This window comes from Salmo salar, chromosome ssa16 (assembly GCF_905237065.1).
Source record: "Salmo salar chromosome ssa16, Ssal_v3.1, whole genome shotgun sequence".
NCBI lineage: Eukaryota > Metazoa > Chordata > Actinopteri > Salmoniformes > Salmonidae > Salmo > Salmo salar.
In genome coordinates, this window is record NC_059457.1 from 13,229,491 (window position 1) to 13,249,186 (window position 19,696).

The 19,696-nt window shown below is 41.4% G+C and overlaps 1 protein-coding gene across 1 annotated transcript in view; it reads right to left on the bottom strand.

Moving 5' to 3' along the window:
• Positions 1 to 19,696, bottom strand: part of LOC106573204 (transcription factor E2F4) — a 28,311-nt gene that overhangs the window by 5,774 nt on the left and 2,841 nt on the right. The window contains exons 3-5 of the mRNA XM_014148008.2: positions 19,439 to 19,600; positions 13,047 to 13,090; positions 12,872 to 12,936 (exon numbers count right to left, since the gene is read on the bottom strand). Of these exons, the coding sequence (XP_014003483.2) occupies positions 12,872 to 12,936; positions 13,047 to 13,090; positions 19,439 to 19,600 (271 nt within the window). The remainder of the gene's footprint in view (positions 1 to 12,871; positions 12,937 to 13,046; positions 13,091 to 19,438; positions 19,601 to 19,696) is intronic.

A 19,696-nucleotide genomic window follows, 5' to 3' on the forward strand; every position in this document is an offset into this window, starting at 1 on the left:
TACTTGATCAATCTACACACAATACCCCATTATGACAATGCAAAAACAGGTTTAGAAATGTTTGCTAATTTAGTACAAATAAAAAACTGAAGTGTCACATTAACATAAGTTTTCAGACCTTTGACTCAGTACTTTGTTGAAGCACCTTTAGCAGTGATTACAGCCTGGAGTTTTCTTGGGTATGACGCTACAAGCTTGGCACACCTGTATTTGGGAAGTTTCTCCCATTCTTCTCTGCAGATCCCCTCAAACTCTGTCAGGTTGGATGGGGAGTGTCGCTGCACAGCTATTTTCAGGTCTCTCCAGAGATGTTCGATAGGGTTCAAGTCCAGCTCTGGCTGGGCCACTCAAGGACATTCAGAGACTTGTCCCAAAGCCACTCTTGCGTTGTCTTGCGTGCTTAGGGTCATCGTCCTGTTGGAAGGTGAACCTTCGCCCTAGTCTGAGGTCCTGAGTGCTCTTGAGCAGGTTTTCATCAAGGATCTCAGTGTACTTAGCTCCGTTCATCTTTCCCACGATCCGGACGAGTCTCCCAGTCCCTGACGCTGAAAAACATTCCCACAACATGATGCTGCCACCAACATGCTTCACCGTAGGGATGATGCCAGGTTTCCTGGATTTTTACGAATTATCTTTGAAAAGATAGGGTCCTGAAAAGGGGGCATTTTGTTTGTGTACAATTAATGAACATATACACACAATACCAGTCAAAGGTTTGGACACACCTACTCATTCAAGGGTTTTTCTTGATTTCTTTACTATTTTCAACATTATTAGAATAATAGTGAAGACATCAAAACTATGAAATAACACATGGAATCATGTACAGTCGTGGCCAAAAGTTGAGAATGACACAAATATTAAATTTTCAATGTCTGCTGCCTCAGTTATGGCAATTTGCATATACTCCAGAATGTTAGGAAGAGTGATCAGATGAATTGCAATTAATTGCAAAGTCCCTCTTTGCAATGCAGATGAACTGAATCCCCCCCAAAAATATTTCCACTGCATTTCAGCCCTGCCACAAAAGGACCAGCTGACATCATGTCAGTGATTCTCTCGTTAACACAGGTGTGAGTGTTGATGAGGACAAGGCTGGAGATCACTCTGTCATGCTGATTGAGTTTGAATAACAGACTGGAAGCTTCAAAAGGAGGGTGGTGCTTGGAATCATTGTTCTACCTCTGTCAAACATGGTTACCGGCAAGGAAACACGTGCCGTCATCATTGCTTTGCACAAAAAGGGCTTCACAGGCAAGGATATTGCTGCCAGTAAGATTGCACCTAAATCAACCATTTATCGGATCATCAAGCACTTCAAGGAGAGAGGTTCAATTGTTGTGAAGAATGCTTCAGGGTGCCCAAGAAAGTCCAGCAAGCGCCAGGACCGTCTCCTAAAGTTGATTCAGGTGCGGGATTGGGGCACCACCAGTACAGAGCTTGCTCAGGAATGGCAGCAGGCAGGTGTGAGTGCATCTGCACACACGGTGAGGCAAAGACTTTTGGAGGATGGCCTGGTGTCAAGAAGGGCAGCAAAGAAGCCACTTCTCTCCAGGAAAAACATCAGGGTCAGACTGATATTCTGCAAAGGGTACAGGGATTGGACTGCTGAGGACTAGGGTAAAGTCATTTTCTCTGATGAATCCCCTTTGCGATTGTTTGGGGCATCCGGAAAAAAGCTAGTCCGGAGAAGACAAGGTGAGCGCTACCATCAGTCCCGTGTCATGCCAACAGTAAAGCATCTTGAGACCATTAATGAGGGGAGGTTGCTTCTCAGCCAAGGGAGTGGGCTCACTCACAATTTTGCCTAAGAACACAGCTATGAATAAAGAATGGTACCAACACATCCTCCGAGAGCAACCTCTCCCATCCATCCAGGAACAGTCTGGTGACAAACAATGCCTTTTCCAGCATGATGAAGCACCTTGCCATAAGGCAAAAGTGATAACTAAGTGGCTCGGGGAACAAAACATCGATATTTTGGGTCCATGGCCTGGAAACTCCCCAGACCTTAATCCCATTGAGAACTTGTGGTCAATTCTCAAGAGGCTGGTGGACAAACAAAACCCCACAAATTCTGACAAACTCCAAGCATTGATTATGCAAGAATGGGCTGCCATCAGTCAGGATGTGGCCCAAAAGTTAATTGACAGCATGCCAGGGCGGATTGCAGAGGTCTTGAAAAAGAAGGGTCAACACTGCAAATATTGACTCTTTGCATCAACTTCATGTAATTAACAATAAAAGCCTTTGACACTTATGAAATGCTTGTAATTATACTTCAGTATTCCATAGTAACATCTGATAAAAATATCTCAAGACACTGAAGCAGCAAACTTTGTGGAAATTAATATTTGTGTCATTCTCAAAACTTTTGGCCACGACTGGTAACCAAAAATGTATTAAAATAAATATATTTGAGATCATAATAATATTTGAATAACAAATAATATTTTTGATTCTTCAAAGTAGCCACCTTTTGCCTTGATGACAGCTTTGTACACTCTTGGAATTCTCTCAACCAGCTTCACTTGGAATGCTTTTCCAACAGTCTTGAAGGAGTTCCCACATATGCTGAGCACTTGTTGGCTGCTTTTCCTTCACGCTGAGGTCAAACTCATCCCAAACCATCTCAATTTGGTTGAGGTCGGGTGATTGTGGAGGCCAGGTCATCTGATGCAGCACTCCATCACTCTCTTCTTGGTCAAATAGCCCTTACACAGCCTGGAGGTGTGTTGGGTCATTGTCCTGTTGAAAATCAAATGATAGTCCCGCTAAGCCCAAACCAGATGGGATTGCGTATCGCTGCAGAATAACACAACAAGGACACAGCGGTTGGAATAATAAAAAAAAAAAGATTTGGACTCATCAGACCAAAAGACAGATTTCCACCGGTCTTATGTCCATTGCTCGTGTTTCTTGGCCCAAGCAAGTCTCTTCTTCTTATTGGTGTCCTTTAGTAGTTGTTTCTTTGCAGAAATTCAACCATGAAGGCCTGATTCACGCAGTCTCCTCTGAACAGTTGATGTTGAGATGTCTGTTACTTGAACTCTGTGAAACATTTATTTGGGCTGCAATCTGAGGCTGGTAACTCTAAATAAACTGATCCTCAGCAGCAGAGGTAACTCTGGGTCTTCCTTTCCTGTGGCGGTCCTCAGAGCCAGTTTCATCATAGTGTTTGATGGTTTTTGCGACTGCACTTGAAGAAACATTCAAAGTTCTTATAATTTTCCACATTGACTGACCTTTATGTCTTAAAGCAATGATGGACTGTCGTTTCTCTTTGCTTATTTGACCTGTTCTTGCCATAATATGGACTTGGTCTTATACCAAACAGGGCTATAATCTGTATACCACCCCTACCTTGTCAAAACACAACTGATTGGCTAAATGCATTAATAAGGAAATAAATTCCACAAATTAACTTAAGGCACACCTGTTAATTGAAATGCATTCCAGGACTACCTCATGAAGCTAGTAGAAAGAATGTCATGAGTGTGCAAAGCTGTCATCAAGGCAAAAGAATCTCAAATATTAAGTAGTTTGATTTGTTTAACAGTGGCTACTTTTGATTCCATACGTGTGATTTCATAGTTTGTCTTCACTATTGATTGATTGAGCAGGTGTACAAACTTTTCACTGGTACTGTACATACACACACAAAAAAAGTATGTGGGCACCCCTTCAAATGAGTGGATTCAGCTATTTCAGCCACACCGTTGCTAACAGTTGTTTAAAAAAAATTGACACACAGCAATGAAATCTCCAGTAGAATGGCCTTACTGAAGAACTCAGTGACTTTAAACATGGCATCATGTTTCTTCCCTTCTGGAGCTGCACCGGTTAACTGTAAGTGCTGTTATTGTGAAGTGGAAATGTCTAAGATTGACAACAACTCACCCGCGAAGTCGTAGGCCACACAAGCTCACAGAATGGGAGCGTTGAAGTGCGTAGCCCATAAAAATTGTCTGTCTTTGTTTTCAACACTCACTACCAAGTTCCAAACTGCCTTTGGAAGCAACGTCAGCACAAGAACTGTTTGTCGGGAGCTTCATGAAATGGTTTTCCATGGCCGAGCAGCCGCACGCAAGCCTACGATCATGCGCAACGGCGAGCGTCGGATGGATATGTGTAAAGCTCGCCACCATTGGACTCTGGGGCAGTGGAAACGCATTCTCAGGAATGAAGAAATCACACTTCACCATCTGGCACTCCGACGGACGAATCTGGGTTTGGCGAATGCCAAGAGAACGCTACCTGCACGAATGCACAGTGCCAACTGTAGAGTTTGGTAGAAGAGGAATAATGGTCTGGGGCAGTTTTTTATGGTTTGGGCTAGGCCCCTTAGTTCCAGTGAAGGGAAGTCTTAATCGTACAGCATACAATGACTTTCTAGACGATTCTGTGCTTCCAACTTTGTGGCAACAGTTGGGGGAAGGTCCTTTCCTTTTTCAGCATGACAATGCCCCTGCGGACAAAGCGAGGTCCATACAGAAATGGTTTGTTGAGATCGGTGTGGAAGAACTTGGCTGGTCTGCACAGAGCCCTGACCTCAACCCCATCGAAAACCTTTGTGATGAATTGGAATGCCGACTGCGAGCCAGGCCTAATCACTCGACCTCACTAATGCTCTTGTGGCTGAATGGAAGAAAGTCCCTGCAGCAATGTTCCAACATCTAGTGGAAAGCCTTCCCAGAAGATTGGAGGCTGTTATAGCAGCAACGGGGGGGACCAACTACATATTAATGCCCATGATTTTGGAATGAGATTGATGAACAGGTGTTCACATACCTTTGGTCATGTAGTGTACTTTCATTGTGCTCCTAGATGTATTTGTATGCTTCCACATTTCTATTTAGTAGCTATATCTATACACAGTGTACAAAACATTAGGAACACTTTCCTAATATTGAGTTGCACCCCCTTTTGCCCTCAGAACAGCCTCAATTCGTCGGGGCACGGACTACAAGGTGTCAAAAGCATTCGACAGTGATTCTGGCCCATGTTGACGCCAATGCTTCCCACAGTTGTGTCAAGTTGGCTGGATGTCCTTTGGGTGGTGGACCATTCAGGTAAAAAATATATTTTTTAACACTTTCTCTCCTCTCCTTCACGCCTGACTGCATGTGCTACTTTAGAAATAAAATGAATAGAATGGGCGTCCTCATTCAAATCAACGATGGCATAATGGTTGGTCTGGCGGCCATTGCAATTGTACCAATAGCAACATTTTCTTTCGTAGGATAGCCGGAGGGAAAGTCATTAATAGTCATGAGTTACATTGGGTGATTGGTTGAGCCTTCTTGGGTGTGTGCGTCACACAGATCTGCTGCAAAGCCATCTCTAGCTTGCTCGCCGGCATGAACAGTAAGTACCAAATGACTTGTGAAACCTAGCTTCAGCTTAATTATTTGAGAAATAAATGAAAGCCTCAACAGCTAGCTACCAATCTATTTACGTTTCCCTGTCCGATCATTCACAAGTCCACTAATTGTTATTTTTACATTTCCACAAACTGTCTTTTGCTTGATAAAAAATAAATAGGTCATCCACAATTAGTTGGCTAGTAGTGGCTACTGCCTGGCCAGTGAGCTAGCTAGATTTCAGTTATTTATATATCCTCCTAAACGCGGTGGCCAGTAGTAGGGTTGGGCAATATATCAAATTAATTTGATTAATTACAATGTACGTTTTAGAGCGGTATTCCAAATGCCTGTATTGCAAGTACATTTTTTATTTCTTGTTTTTATGGCCTTTTATGTCCGTTCTCATGTCTTTTTGGGCTGTCCCCTTTTGCGCCTTCTGTGCTGTATGCACCTTCTCATTTGCCACTCACAACAACAAAGATGAGAGAACTTCTCTGACAAGCGGTTTCAACTCGCTATTTGCATTTGAGGTTTGGTCTGTCATATGGACACCGAAACACACAGACATAATTTTTGCGTAATAGGGGAGAAGTTAACCTTTCTAAAGATAAAATGTTTATGTCTCAACTCCTCAAGTTGCACACAGAGCAGACACTACTAAAATGGCCATATCAATGAATTTTGAATCTGGTAAAAAAAATATATACTCAGTTTGTTGCATTGTGGTACCACTAGCAGCATTTTAGACAGACTTATATACTAGTGGTCTAGTCTGTTTTGTAAACGCGTTTATGAGACCTGTGTTACATTTCTATAATACCTGCTACAAGAATAAAATCAATATGTATTTGTCACGTGCGCCGAATACAACATGCGTAGACCTTACTGTGAAATGCTTACTTATAAGAAGTTAGTCATTATTAGTGAATGTGCATTATGCATGGTTTGGGTTACATTTATAACAAAAAGGGCATTTTCATTGACTTAAAAGACTTAGCATTTATTTATTTTTTGCAATTATAACTGATAAGTTTAACACAGGTTAAAGTACATTAATAGAATTATGAGTGGGTTTTACGGTTGTGGAAGGCTTTATATTAAGCCACGGTATCATTCCACTAGCCCTAAATTCATTTGATTATTGTTGTTTGAAATGCAGTGTAGTTGGCCTTTAATTGTACAACAAAGGTTATTTAGAGAAAACATTTTTAGAATTTTTTTGGGATATATATTGTGAATCACCATAACTTTGAAAAATTATCTCGATTTTTAGGTCGTATCACAGAGCCCTAGTCAGTGGATAAACTAACTACACTGAACAAAAATATTAACACAACATGGAACAATTTCAAAGATTTTACTGAGTTACAGTTAAAATAAGGAAATCAGTCAATATAATTAAATTAGGCCCTAATCTATGGGATTTCACATGACTGAGAATACAGATGGATCTATTGGTGACAGATACCTTTAAAAAAAGTAGGGGTGTGGAACAGAAAACCTGTCAGTATCCGGTGTGACCACCATTTGCCTCATGCAGCACGACACATCTCCTTCGCATAGAGTTGATCAGGCTGTTGATTGTGGCCAGTGGAATGTTGTCACACTCTTCTTCAATAGCTGTGCGAAGTTGCTGGATATTTGTATATATTATGGATCCCCAGTCCAGGTGTACGTGTGTGTATGTTATGTGTGTTTGAATAAGTGTGTGTGTGAGAGAGAGACTACACAGTCCTCACTGTTCCATAAGGTGTATTTTTTATTATTTTTTATATGATTTTACTGCTTGCGTGAGTTACTTGATGTGGACTAGAGTTCCATGTACTGTGCGCCTCCCATAGTCTGTTCTGGACTTGGGGACTATGAAGAGACCTCTGGTTGCATGTCTTGTGGGGTATGCATGGGTGTCCGAGCTGTGTGCTAGTAGTTCAAACAGACAGCTTGTGCATTCAACATGTCAATACTTCTTACAAAAACAAGTAGTGATGACATCAATCTCTCCTCCACTTTGAGCCATGAGAGATTGACAAGAATATTAATGTTATCTCTACATGTACATTTAAGGGCCAGTTCTGGGTCAGTTGTAATTTTCCCAAGTCCCTCTTTGCGGGACATGACCACATGACAAGGCAGTAGTCAGGTACAAAACTAGGGCCTGTGGGATCTGCCTTGTTGATATTGTTGTTAAAAAGGCAGAGTAGCGCTTTATTATAGACAAACCTCACCCCATCTTAGCTACTGTTGCATCAATAGGTTTTGATCATAACAGTTCACAATCCAGGGTTACTCCAAGCAATTTAGTCACCTCAACTTGCTCAATTTCCACATCATTCATTACAAGATTTAGTTGAGGTTTAGTGAATCATTTGTCCCAAATGCAATGCTTTTAGTTTTTGAAATATTTAGGACTAACTTATTTCTTGCCACCCATTCTGAAACTGACTGCAGCTCTTTAAGTGTTGCAGTGGTTTCACTTGTTGTAGTAGTTGACGTGTATAGTGTTGAGTCATCTGCATACATAGACACACTGGCTTTACTCAGAGCCAGTGTCAGGTCATTAGTAAAGATTTTTTTAAAGTAAGGGGCCAAGACAGATGGCCAGGGGAATGCCTGATTCTTCCTGGATTATGTTCGAGAACCTACCATTAAAAAAAAACCTCTGTGTTCTGTTAGACAGGTAAAGTTCGATCCACGACACATTTTTCAGCAGCATACTGTGATCGACAATGTCAAAAGCCGCACTGAAGCCTAACAAAACAGCTCTCACAATCAATTTCTCTCAGCCAATTAGTAATTTGTGTAAGTGCCGTGCATGTTGAATGCCCTTCCCTATATATTTACTGTAAAATAGCATTGTATCTTGTCAAACACAAAAAGTTTACTAAGGGGCTGATTGGTTGGCCATTTGAGCCAGAAAAAGGGTGCTTTACTATTCTTGGGTAGCGGAATTACTTTTGATTCCCTCCAGGCCCGAGGGCACACACTTTGTAAACTTAGATTGAAGAAATGGCAAACAGGAGTGGCAATATCGTCCACTATCATCCTCAGTAATTTTCCATCTAAATTGTCAGACCCAGCTGGCCTGTAACTGTTAATCGACTGATTATGTTACCTCTTCCACACTCACTTTACGGAATTCAAAATGACAATGCTTGTCTTTCAAATTTTGGCCAGTTATACTTGGATGTGTTTGCTAATCTTGCCAATGAAAACAAATGTATTAAAGTAGTTGGCAATAGCAGTGGGTTTTGTGATGAATGAGCCATCTGATTCAATGAATGATGGAGCCGAGTTTGCCCTTCTGCCAAATTTTATTTTAAGGTGCTCCAAAGCTTTTTAATCAATCATTCTTCATATACATTTGAAGTTGGAAGTTTACATACACTTAGGTTGGAGTCATTAAAACTCATTTTTCAACCACTCCACAAATTTCTTGTTAACAAATTATAGTTTTGGCAAGTCGGTTAGGACATCTACTTTGTGCATGACACAAGTCATTTTTCCAACAATTGTTTACAGACGGATTAATTCACTGTATCACAATTCCAGTGGATCAGAAGTTTACATACACTAAGTAGAATGTACCTTTAAACAGTTTGGAAAATTCCAGAAAATTATGTCATGGCTTTAGAAGCTTCTGATAGGCTAATTGACATCATTTGAGTAAATTGGAGGTGTACCTGTGGATGCATTTCAAGGTCTACCTTCAAACTCAGTGCCTCTTTGCTTGACATCATGGGAAAATCAAAAGGAATCAGCCAAGACCTCAGAAAACAATTGTAGACCTCCACAGGTCTGGTTCATCTTTGGGAGCAATTTCCAAATGCCTGAAGGTACCACGTTCATCTGTGCAAACAATAGTATGCAAGTATAAACACCATGGGACCACGCAGCCGTCATACCGCTCAGGAAGGAGACACGTTCTGTGTCCTAGAGATGAACGTACTTTGGTGCGAAATGTGCAAAATCAATCCCAGAACAGCGGCAAGGGACCTTGTGAAGATGCTGGAGGAAAGAGGTACAAAAGTATCTATATCCACAGTAAAACGAGTCCTATATCGACATAACCTGAAAGGCCTCTCAGCAAGGAAGAAGCCACAGTTCCAAATCCACCATAAAAAAAAAGCAAGACTACGGTTTGCAACTGCACATGGGGACAAAGATCGTACTTTTTGGAGAAATGTCCTCTGGTCTGATGAAACAAAAATAGAACTGTTTGGCCATAATGACCATAGTTATGTTTGGAGGAAAAAGGGGGATGCTTGCAAGCCAAAGAATACCATCCCAACCGTGAAGCATGGGGGTGGCAGCATCATGTTGTGGGGGTGCTTTGCTGCAGGAGGGACTGGTGCACTTCACAAAATAGATGGCATCATGAGGATGGACAATTATGTGGATATATTGAAGCAACATCTCGAGACATCAGTCAGGAAGTTAAAGCGTGGTCGCAAATGGGTCTTCCAAATAGACAATGACCCCAAGCATATTCCAAAGTTGTGACAAAATGGCTTAAGGACAACAAAGTCAAGGTATTGGAGTGGCCATCACAAAGCCCTGACCTCAATCCTTTATAGAGAATTTGTGGGCAGAACTGAAAAAGCGTGTGCGAGCAAGGAGGCCTACAAACCTGACTCAGTTACACCAGCTCTGTCAGGAGGAATGGGCCAAAATTCACCCAACTTATTTTGGGAAGCTACCCGAAACGTTTGACCCAAGTTAACTTCTCTAGGGTAGGGGGCAGTATTTTGACGTCCGGATGCAAGGCGTGCCCGTAGTAAACTGCCTGCTACTCAGGCTCAGAAGGTATGATATGCATATTATTAGTAGATTCGGATAGAAAACACTCTGAAGTTTCTAAAACTGTTTGAATGATGTCTGTGAGTATAACAGAACTCATATGGCAGGCAAAAACCTGAGAAAAATCCAACCTGGAAGTGTGGAAATCTGAGGTTTGTAGTTTTTCAAGTGATTGCCTATACAGTATACAGTGACTTAGGGTTCATTTTGCACTTCCTAAGGCTTCCACTAGATATCAACAGTCTTTAGAACGTTGTTTCATGCTTCTACTGTGAATAGGGAGAGAATAAGAGCTCCTGGAAGTAGATGAGTGAGAAAATAACATGAGCTCAGTGGTGCGCGGTTGCATCAAGGAGAAGTGTATCTATAATTCTTTGAATAACAGTTTAATATTTTATCAACATTTATGATGAGTATTTCTGTAAATTGATGTGCTCATTCACCGGGAGTTTTGGGAGGCAAAACATTTCTGAACATTACACGCCAATGTAAAATGTTTTTTTTTTGGATATAAATATGAACTTTATCGAGCAAAACATACATGCATTGTGTAACATGAAGTCCTATGAGTGCCATCTGATGAAGATCAAAGGTTAGTGATTCATTTTAGCTGTATTTCTGGTTTTTGTGATGCCTCTCCTTGCTTGGAAAATGGCTGTGTGGTTTTTCTTGTCTAGGTGCTGTCCTAACAATCTAATGCTATGCTTTCGCCGTAAAGCCTTTTTGAAATCGGACAATGTGGTTGGATTAACGAGAAGTTCATCTTTAAAATGGTGTAAAATAGTTGTATGTTTGAGAAATTTGAATTATGAGATTTTTGTTGTTTTGAATTTGGCGCCCTGCTATTTCACTGGCTGTTGGCAGTGTGTCCCGCCGGTGGGACGCTAGCGTCCCACATACCCCAGACAGGTTAAACAATTTGAAGGCAATGCTACTAAATACTAATTGAGTGTATGTAAACTTCTGACCCATTGGGAATGTGATGAAAGAACTAAAAGCTGAAATAAATCATTCTCTCTACTATTATTCTGACATTTCACATTCTTAAAATAAAGTGGTGATCCTAACTGATCTAAGACAGGGAATTTTTACTGGGATTAAAAGGTCAGGAATTGTGAACAACTGAGTTTAAAATGTATTTGGCTAAGGTGTATGTAAACTTCCGACTTCAACTGTATCTTTCATCTTTGTTTTATAGTATAGTTTCTTCTTTTTGTTCCGTTTAGTCACAATATTTCTCAATTTGCAAAAGATTTGCCAATCGGTTATGCAGCCATACTTATTTACCACTCCTTTTGCCTCATCCCTCTTAACCATAACATTTTTCAATTCCTCATCAACTCATGAGGATTTAACCGTTTTTACAGCCATTGTCTAAATGGGTGCATGTTAATTATCAAATGGAGTAAGAAATGTCATAAATGTGTCAAGTGTAGAAAATATTCTTAACATCATCATAGGAATCACTACAAAACCGGTTGTAGGACCTCATACACAATATTGGGCCCAGCCTTTGGTACTTTGGTTTTCCTAGATATGGCTACCATATTGTGATCACTACATCCGATGGATTCTGCTTTAAAGCAGATTTCTGCAACATTAGTAAAGATGTGATCAATACATGTGGATGATTTCATTGCTGTGCCGTTTCTAAATAGCCTGGTAGGTTGACTGATAACCTGAACCAGATTGCAGGCACTGGTTAGTTTGAAGCTTTTTCTTTTGAAGAAAGCCAGTCAATAATTAGATCACACAGAAAATATACCTCTCTGTTGATACTGCATCACATACACTATGAAGCATTTCACACATATTATCCAGATACTGACTGTTAGCACTTGGTGGCCTATGCAGCTAGTCACAAGAATGGGCTTTAGGTGAGGCAGGTGAACCTGTAGCCATATTACTTCAACAGTACTTAACATGAGATCCTCTCTAAGCTTTACTGGAATGTATCTCTAAACAACGCAGAAATGTTGCTGTCTATTTCTGTAGATGATAACCATGTATTGCTACCACTATAATCAAAAGGTATAATCCAAGTGAGTTTCAGAGATAGTCTGTATATGAATGTCATCTGTTACTAGCAAGCCTTGAGCCTTTTACTTTTGGTTTTGTTCCAACAGCTTCAAAAACTATATTTTTTGTTATTGAAAATATATTTCACAGCGTAAACTGAAATTGAGCGAACAGTGCAGAATTTTTACAACCAGGAAATGACAGAGCAAATTGGCAGGTAGGTAATACCGCAAAACCCAATCATACCACTATTAGCGGCAGATATATTACGTACATTTTCTGAAATTACAACGCAAAAAAAATCCTATGTGTAGCACCTTTAAGAGTCCATGTTACCGCAGAAACGGACTCAACCGCACGAATGCCCGGCCGTCCCATCTTCAGTCAGCTGTTCATTCCACCGCCAACCCCAATTTTTTTTATTGTTGGGACAATTTGTTTATTTTCTTGACGTCTACAGTCAGTTAACAGTCGGTATACACCTCCCTAATTTGAAATGCAGACAGCCCCTATGGTCTTACAACACCCCCCATTTGCCAGTTACCTAGTGATGTGCATAAAAAGGGAAAATTAGCACAAAAAAGTGGTAAATAAGGGTCTGTTTGAAAGGTGGTCATAAACATTGCCTTTTTTTGTATGGGTAATATACCACATCTGTCTGAAATGGGTATTATAGTGCAAACACTTACAGACTCCGGTATGGGCACCTCCAACTGTGTTCCTGTGGGAGCGCGGATTGCTAGGAGGGTGTCACCTGTGGAGACCAAACAGAGATGTGGTGAGTGGGAAGAAAATAAACAAAGGAGGAAGCAGAATAAAATAGGGGGAAAAACTGACAGAAACACAAGTATGAGAGAAATTTACCTTTGAATGCACTGCAGAGGTCTTCGTGTTTTACATAAGCCATAGTGTGTTTGTGTTAAGGGAAAGAGTTTGTGTATTTAATGTAAGAAACCTAGCAAACTCCACGCTGATTTACCACATTCTTACAAATAGTCTCCACAAGTACTTATTTAGTGGTGTCTTTGCTAATGACATCAGTTATCACTGTTCTATTGCATGTATTAGAGATACCAAACAGAAAAAAAGCTTTGATCCTCGTATAATTAATTAATTATGAAGCAAAATAAACAAAATTAATAATATCCCAGCCTAAGCTTTCCTTCATAAGATGCATGCCGGACCCTGAATTATCTCTAGAACTTCATCTATTTTATATATCTCTGGCAGACAAACACACACCCTTTTAATGCCTTGGAGTTAAATAGAGAGAAAATCCTTGGTTCTCTATAGTACTTTCAGATCTCATTATGATGAGAAATCAGGCCTGGGCCAAGGCTAGAAAAAAAAAAAAAATCACTCAGTAGCTGATTGGCAGCATTTCCAGCAATTGAGAAATAGATGCACTTCCTCAATTAATAAAAGTTAAATTAAGCTACTTTCTAACTTCTCTCAGAATCTGCTGGTGATCCATCAATTTTGGAAAACATTTCATGCACTCAAGCGTGGAAATTCTTCTCCTTCCCTGCCTAAGCAAGTTGTGTCAGACTGCCATCATTACTTTTAAAATCAGCATTTTATCTCGACAGGCTTTTAATTTGAAAGAAATGGTGGTTAAATTGACCCGTCAGTCAGTAAACTGTGCTTCCCTCTCCCAGCCTCCAGTTGGCTCTTTGGAAGATCAATCAACTTCTCGTGAATCTTTTTTTTTTTAATAACCTACTTGGGATGTGCTAGATGTCTTGCTTAAGATTGATGCAAAAAAATCCACTGGTTTGCTTGAGCCTTTCTTGCTGAGCTTTCTGCTCCCAATTGCGGAATCAGTAGCTAGGTTTCCATCTACTTGCATAAAAAGGTTGGATGGAAACCTGGTTAGTGACATTTTTAATCTGACTATTATCTCGGTGCTATCCCCAGGGTTTGGAAGGCAGCCCATGTGCTCCCTCTCCACAAAGGTGGTTACCTCTCCAACCTACAGTGCATTCGTAAAGTATTCAGTATTCTTTTTCCAGTTATGTTACAGCCATATTCTAAAATTGATGAAAAAAAATGTTTTAATCCTCAATCTAAGCACAATACGTCTTTTTGAAATTAGTTGACCTCTGCATGTGTGGTTCCCACCTTGAAGCATGGAGGAGGAGTGATGGTGTGGGGGTGCTTTGCTGGTGACACTGGTCAGTGATTTATTTAGTATTCAAGACACACTTAACGAGCAAGGCTACCACAGCATTCTGCAGCGATTGGCCATCCCATCTGGTTTGCGCTTAGTGGGACTATCATTTATTTTTCAACAGGACACCTCCAGGCTGTGTAAGGGCTATTTGACCAAGAAGGAGAGTGATGGAGTGCTGCATCAGATGTTAACTTTTAACAAGGCACACCAGTTAATTGAAATGCATTCCAGGTTGACTACCTCATGAAGCTGGTTGTGAGAATGCCAAGCGTGTGCAAAGCTGTCATCAAGGCAAAGAGTGGCTACTTTGAAGAACCTAAAATATATTTTGATATAACACTTTTTGGGTTACTACATGATTCCATGTGTTATTTCATAGTTTAGATGTCTTCACTGTTATTCTACAATGTAGAAAATTGTCAAAATAAAGAAAAACCCTTCAATGAATAGGTGTGTCCAAACTTTTGACTGGTACTGTATGTCACATGAACTTCTGACAACTGTGTTTCCGCTAATTTCATTATGGAACAAACATTTGAGCGTAGCCTAATGCTTGTACGCATTGTTGCGCTTATAATGTGAAGAAATAATATTTGATCAACATTTTAAGCTAAATGTTCTGATCTGTTGCATCAGACTCATTGCTTTTTTTTTTTTTTTTTTTTACATTGTTATTTTTATGTAGCCTAGGGCCTACTGGTTGTATGAATTTGGGCTCCATCTTCCCACAACTGTTCCAGAATCTGTTTGGAACAGGCTATTTCGTTTTGAACAAGCTGACCAATAGAATAGGTCAACTTTTCTACTATGGGGGGATAATAGATTAACAGAGGCTAGTGATTTTGCAGGTCGTTACTGGTTCGTCCTTGTTGGCTGAGAAAAAGTAAAATGTGGACAGTCATTCTAACATCTTCAAAGTGAAAAATCAGAATTTGGTAACAAGGACCGCACATCGTTGCATCCTGGACTTGCATGTTCTGTTAATATGAATTACCATAATGTAAATGTGATTTCTGTCATTCTGAGCACCGTGGGTGGACGCCCTAATCAGGTTATGCAGCCAATGTCTGGTAAATTCAAATGTTGCCGGTCAAATGTCCAGCGCCACATTTTCCTAATGGAAACCCTGCTTCAGCCGTACCTTACTTACATTGACATTTTAGTCATTTAGCAGACGCTCTTATCCAGAACGACTTACAGTAGTGAATGCATACATTTCAATTCATTTCATACATTTTTTTCCCCCCGTACTGGCCTCCCGTGGGAATCGAACCCACAACCCTGGCGTTGCAAACACCATTGCAAACACCATGCTCTACCAACTGAGCCACAGGGATTGTTAACTTATAGACGTACGAGATACAAGACCCGATCTCAGGGTTGGCCAACTCTGGAGATCCCTTTGAGCTTCACTTAGTTAGGCAAATCTGCTTTTAGTTCATTTGCACCTTACTTGCGGAATAGGCTCTCTAAAATTGGATGAATTGGTGCCTCTAGGACAATTCAAAAGGCTGATTGAGGTCCTTTTTACTGAAGAATGTGTTTGTTTTCCATAATTGTTTTGCTTTTATTGTATTGATGCGAATATTGATACTTTTTTTTGTGTGTATTGATGTGTATGCAGGGCTCATCTGAGAAAGAGAATCTCAGCATGACTCCCTGTTGAAATAAAGGTTAGATAAAAAAAAACGATGAATTAAGAGCTAAGCATTGAGTAAAAAATCTGATCACTACCACATAAAGCAGTGGTCACCAACCTTTTGAGTCAAGATCACTTTGAGTCAAAATTCAAGCCGATATCTATCGCTCAGACTTAAAAAAATGATGACTGAAAAAACATAAGCCTATGCAACATTAACCAATTAAAAACAGTACTGTAGCAATGAGGTTTGTGCAATAGATACTGGATATTGGCTATGATTGAATTCCCCTGCCAATGTTGTTCTTCTGAGACAATTTTGAAATTCTATATTTTTTTAAATGTAGGTATATGATAATCGATAATTTACTTGTGAGGCACTGCTAAGTGAGCATAACAGTTTGCTTCTTTTTTTTGTAACTGGACTGATGGCTCGCATCTGATGGTCAGTCAAGAGGAGGGAGCAGCGGTGAGGCTGCCTCTCACCCGACTCACCGTCCCTCTGACCAGAAAATGGGACACAGTCTTCCAGCTCATGCTTAAACTCAAGCACCAATTAATATTGTTACTCCAAATGACCAGACAAAGTTAAATAATCCTTGATACTAAAAAAAAAGATACGTGGTCTAAGACACTGCATCGCAGTGCTAGCTGTGTCACTACAGTTCCTGGTTCGATTCCAGGCTGTGTCGCAGCTGGCCACGACCGGGAGACCCATGAGGCGGCGCACACTTGGCCCAGCGTCGTCCAGGTTAGGGGAGGGTTTGGCCGGGGGGGCTTAACTTGTCTCATCGCGCTCTAGCGACTCCTTCTGGCGCGCCTGCAGGCTGACTTCAGGTCATCAGTTGAACAGTGTTTCCTCCGACACATTGGTGCGGCTGGTTTCCGGGTTAAGTAAGTGGGTGTTAAGAAGCGCGGTTTGGCGGGTTATGTTTCGGAGGACTCATGACTCGACATTCGCCTCTCCTGAGCCCATTGGGGAGTTGGAGCAATGAGACAAGATCGTAATATCACAAAATTGGGGAAAATATCAAAATAAATGTCCAGTTGTTTTTAATATATATGATATCTTCAAGGGGAGAGGGTGCCACCCAAGATTTACTAACAGAGCTCGTAATGCCATGTTCTTTTTTTTTATATATATATATATATATATATATACTGCTCAAAAAAATAAAGGGAACACTTAAACAACACATCCTAGATCTGAATGAAAGAAATAATCTTATTAAATACTTTTTTCTTTACATAGTTGAATGTGCTGACAACAAAATTACACAAAAATAATCAATGGAAATCCAATTTATCAACCCATGGAGGTCTGGATTTGGAGTCACACTCAAAATTAAAGTGGAAAACCACACTACAGGCTGATCCAACTTTGATGTAATGTCTTTAAAACAAGTCAAAATGAGGCTCAGTAGTGTGTGTGGCCTCCACGTGCCTGTATGACTTCCCTACAACGCCTGGGCATGCTCCTGATGAGGTGGCGGATGGTCTCCTGAGGGATCTCCTCCCAGACCTGGACTAAAGCATTCGCCAACTCCTGGACAGTCTGTGGTGCAACGTGGCGTTGGTGGATGGAGCGAGACATGATGTCCCAGATGTGCTCAATTGGATTCAGGTCTGGGGAACGGGCGGGCCAGTCCATAGCATCAATGCCTTCCTCTTGCAGGAACTGCTGACACACTCCAGCCACATGAGGTCTAGCATTGTCTTGCATTAGAAGGAATCCAGGGCCAACCGCACCAGCATATGGTCTCACAAGGGGTCTGAGGATCTCATCTCGGTGCCTAATGGCAGTCAGGCTACCTCTGGCGAGCACATGGAGGGCTGTGCGGCCCCCCAAAGAAATGCCACCCCACACCATGACTGACCCACTGCCAAACCGGTCATGCTGGAGGATGTTGCAGGCAGCAGAACGTTCTCCACGGCGTCTCAAGACTCTGTCACGTCTGTCATGTGCTCAGTGTGAACCTGCTTTCATCTGTGAAGAGCACAGGGCGCCAGTGGCGAATTTGCCAATCTTGGTGTTCTCTGGCAAATGCCAAACGTCCTGCACGGTGTTGGGCTGTAAGCACAACCCCCACCTGTGGATGTCGGGCCCTCATACCACCCTCATGGAGTCTGTTTCTGACCGTTTGAGCAGACACATGCACATTTGTGGCCTGCTGGAGGTCATTTTGCAGGGCTCTGGCAGTGCTCCTCCTGCTCCTCCTTGCACAAAGGCGGAGGTAGCGGTCCTGCTGCTGGGTTGTTGCCCTCCTACGGCCTCCTCCACGTCTCCTGATGTACTGGCCTGTCTCCTGGTAGCGCCTCCATGCTCTGGACACTACGCTGACAGACACAGCAAACCTTCTTGCCACAGCTCGCATTGATGTGCCATCCTGGATGAGCTGCACTACCTGAGCCACTTGTGTGGGTTGTAGACTCCGTTTCATGCTACCACTAGAGTGAAAGCACCGCCAGCATTCAAAAGTGACCAAAACATCAGCCAGGAAGCATAGGAACTGAGAAGTGGTCTGTGGTCCCCACCTGCAGAACCACTCCTTTATTGGGGGTGTCTTGCTAATTGCCTATAATTTCCACCTGTTGTCTATTCCATTTGCACAACAGCATGTGAAGTTTATCGTCAATCAGTGTTGCTTCCTAATCCTAAGTGGACAGTTTGATTTCACAGAAGTGTGATTGACTTGGAGTTACATTGTGTTGTTTAAGTGTTCCCTTTATTTTTTTGAGCAATATATATATATATATATATATAAGATTCAAAAAGACAACCCGCTAATAACAACAACACAAGCTTATCGGAACACTTTGCTATACTCATTCATTGCCGCTGCAGTGCTGGATGTAGCGTGTGGAAGTAGGAAGAATGTGCATTTCATGGCTTATAAAAAGGTGTTGAGAAAGTGTTGACATTTCTGAATAACAATTTAAACTTGACTTTACACATAAAAACAGCAACTCTTTGCTGTATTCTTTGAGTCTCTCTCTAGTCATGGTTTTAAGAGTTTTGAAATCTCACAGTATCAACATTGCTGTCCTTTCGAGGCTTCTTTTTACAGTCTATGGCTGGAGGAAACTGTGCAGACATGGTGATCTGAGCTATCTGATTGGCCAGCGGTAGACCTACAGGTACACTTCACTTGCTCTCTGGCCAGAGTTCTACCTTCAGATACATGAAATAGTTTAAAATGGGAACACTTTGCCTTGCCAGTACTAGGGCTGCTGAATCAAGCGCTACCCACCAACAACGCGCAAAAAAACTAAAAACAATAGGAACACAAGGCTTTTTACAGAAATGTTTGTTGATCGACAAGGAATGCCTTGAAGATAGACTGGTTGGTGACCACTGATCTAAAGCATTTTAAGGTGCAGTGTACCTTAACCCATTTACTAAGCTTTGTGACAACTAGACAGAAGGATTGTAGTAAAGGATATGGGCTATTCTGTGAGTCGTCTGTAACGTTCTTGATGCTCTGCTGGACCCAGACCCTCTGCTGATCCAACTCGTGTTCCCTCTTGTCCAGATCATCCAGCTCTGCCTTCAGCTCAATGAGCTTATCGGCTATCTCCCGCGTGTTACAGCCAGGACCAACACCCCTGGGGACAGGAAACACAGGTATCACAAAGAGATCACACACACACACACACACACACACACACACACACACACACACACACACACACACACGACAA